General features: G+C 42.4%; 1 protein-coding gene across 1 annotated transcript; it reads left to right on the top strand.

The window, feature by feature from the left end:
- Positions 1 to 1,206: 1,206 nt before the first annotated feature.
- Positions 1,207 to 1,361, top strand: SARC_14863 (hypothetical protein; the record flags this gene model as incomplete). The annotated part of the gene is made up of 1 exon (XM_014291006.1): positions 1,207 to 1,361. A coding segment is annotated over one exon (155 nt), but the record flags the coding sequence as incomplete, so codon positions are not given.
- Positions 1,362 to 2,066: the final 705 nt, after the last annotated feature.

Here is a 2,066-nt window from a genome sequence, read left to right as displayed (position 1 = left end):
TTGTATGTATGTAGTACGTATGTATGAATGTATGTATGTATGTATGTATGTATGTATGTATATATATGTGTGTGTGTGTGCGTGTGTGTGTGTGTTCGTGTGTATATATATAAAAATAAGAGAGGTGTGTTTCTGTATATAAAAAAACAAGAATATTAGTATAGCTGGTGGTGTAATCATACCACGCCCGCGTGTATCTCTAGCGACATGTGACTAATTACAAATTCTAGTCCCGATTTTTTTACATTATTTCCTTAGTATAAGTATACAGCCATCCTGACACCTTCGCACACATACGTACCCGCCTGTATCTCGAGTGACATGACTAAAGTCCTTGTACCTCTGCTGTCCATAGGGAAACGCAATCTCCAAGCGATGTTCCCAGTCCATATTTGGAAAGTCTGGTGCAAGACCTGTCGCCCATATTGGCGTCGGAAGGCTTGTCAACAGAGGTCATACGAACGTGCTCATTTGCAGCCACCACGCACGCTGCAGGTCGCTTTTCAAGGTGTGTATGTGTTGCGTTATTGCGTGGTAGTGCTTGTGTTGTATGAGTGAGGAGAACATAAATGTATCTGTTTGTGTGTGTGTGTTTTGTGAGTAGTGACAATACAATTGTATTTGCGTCGAGATGTGTAGCTGTGTGTGTGTGGGTGTTGTGTGAGTGGTGAAGGGTGTGTATGTATTTGTGTCGGCATGAGCAATTGGCAAGTGTGTGAGTCGGATAGTTGGTTGAATGGTTAGTAACTACGTTTTGTGTTTATTCGTTTCACATGGGTGCTTGGGTAATATAGTAGTCCTTGGTGTGTTAATAATATCTATTACTTCTGACCCCATACTTAAATTCTACTCTGCACCATCCGCTGGTAGCCTGATTACCGGCTTAGACTACGAGCCCCAGAAGAACCAATTACAGGGCAGGATAACACGGCTGAAACCCTTGAAGTTCAAAGTAAGTACTTCTGAATATTGCTTCTTCGCTCTAAATATGGTTGAAAATTGTAGACACATACATACATATACGCATAGCCACATATATATATATATATAATTCTGGCTGTGTCGGTATCCCACAATAGGTATAGGAATCATAGATTCGTAGAAATGTGGCACATATATCCACCTACCTACACCAATGTGCATCCCAGTCAACCAAACCCTACTGGTTCCCTTGGTAACCAACTATCCCACGATCAAATTGCCCAGATTTTCAAGACCCTAGAACTGGACGTGCAGCTGTTGCGGGGTTTTGCGGCGTCAACGGAAGTTCCTCTGTTGGCTGAAGTGTACGATGAAGTCAGTCAGCTGATTGACCTTTTCCGTACCGCCGCGCTCGATGACTATTTAAAGCCAGACACACGGTAGGTTTTCTGTGCCTGTGGTGATATGTGTGCTATTCGCATGTATCCCTGGACTGTCCTGTGCTTAATGTAGTGTAGATGTTATCTGCATGTACCGTCTAAAGTATATATACCGATGTTTCTTTGCTGATTGAAGGTTTGGCCCAAGGTCAGCCTATTTCTCATGCCTACTGTGTGCTACATATCCAGATTCCCCGTTTCTGAATACGTTAAACCTCTAATCGTGCATAGAGCACATACAACCATAGCAACCAAAACGTGAAACCAAACTTGATGCTGAGCTGAAAATACACTGTGACTTATACCTGAGTGGCACATACAGATGTTCTCGATTTATTGTTTTTTAAATTCATCTCAGCTGCAAAGTGTGTAGTTTGTAGCGACAAATCTGCGAATAAATGTGATCAGACGTCTCTTGCAAGTGACTCTCCTAACATGCGTAGATATAACATACCCTAGACCCATCTGCCACCCAAGTTAGTTTTGGGATATTGTCTGGACACTAAGATATACTCATCACCAACTCGGGAATCCCTCCCAAATCGACAGCCGTGCCAAACATGGTAGACTTCAGAAGCACGTGGTTATTGCGGTGGTCGAACGGATGCTCGCAACCCCACAGGTAAGGCTAAGGGTAGATGTGAAGACATGTATTCATTTTTGTTCATTTGCACACATTTTAAATATATGTATTCGTATATGTAC

This window comes from Sphaeroforma arctica (genome assembly GCF_001186125.1).
Source record: "Sphaeroforma arctica JP610 unplaced genomic scaffold supercont1.5211, whole genome shotgun sequence".
Classification (NCBI taxonomy): domain Eukaryota; class Ichthyosporea; order Ichthyophonida; genus Sphaeroforma; species Sphaeroforma arctica.
This window is presented reverse-complemented; position numbering and strand designations above follow the sequence as displayed.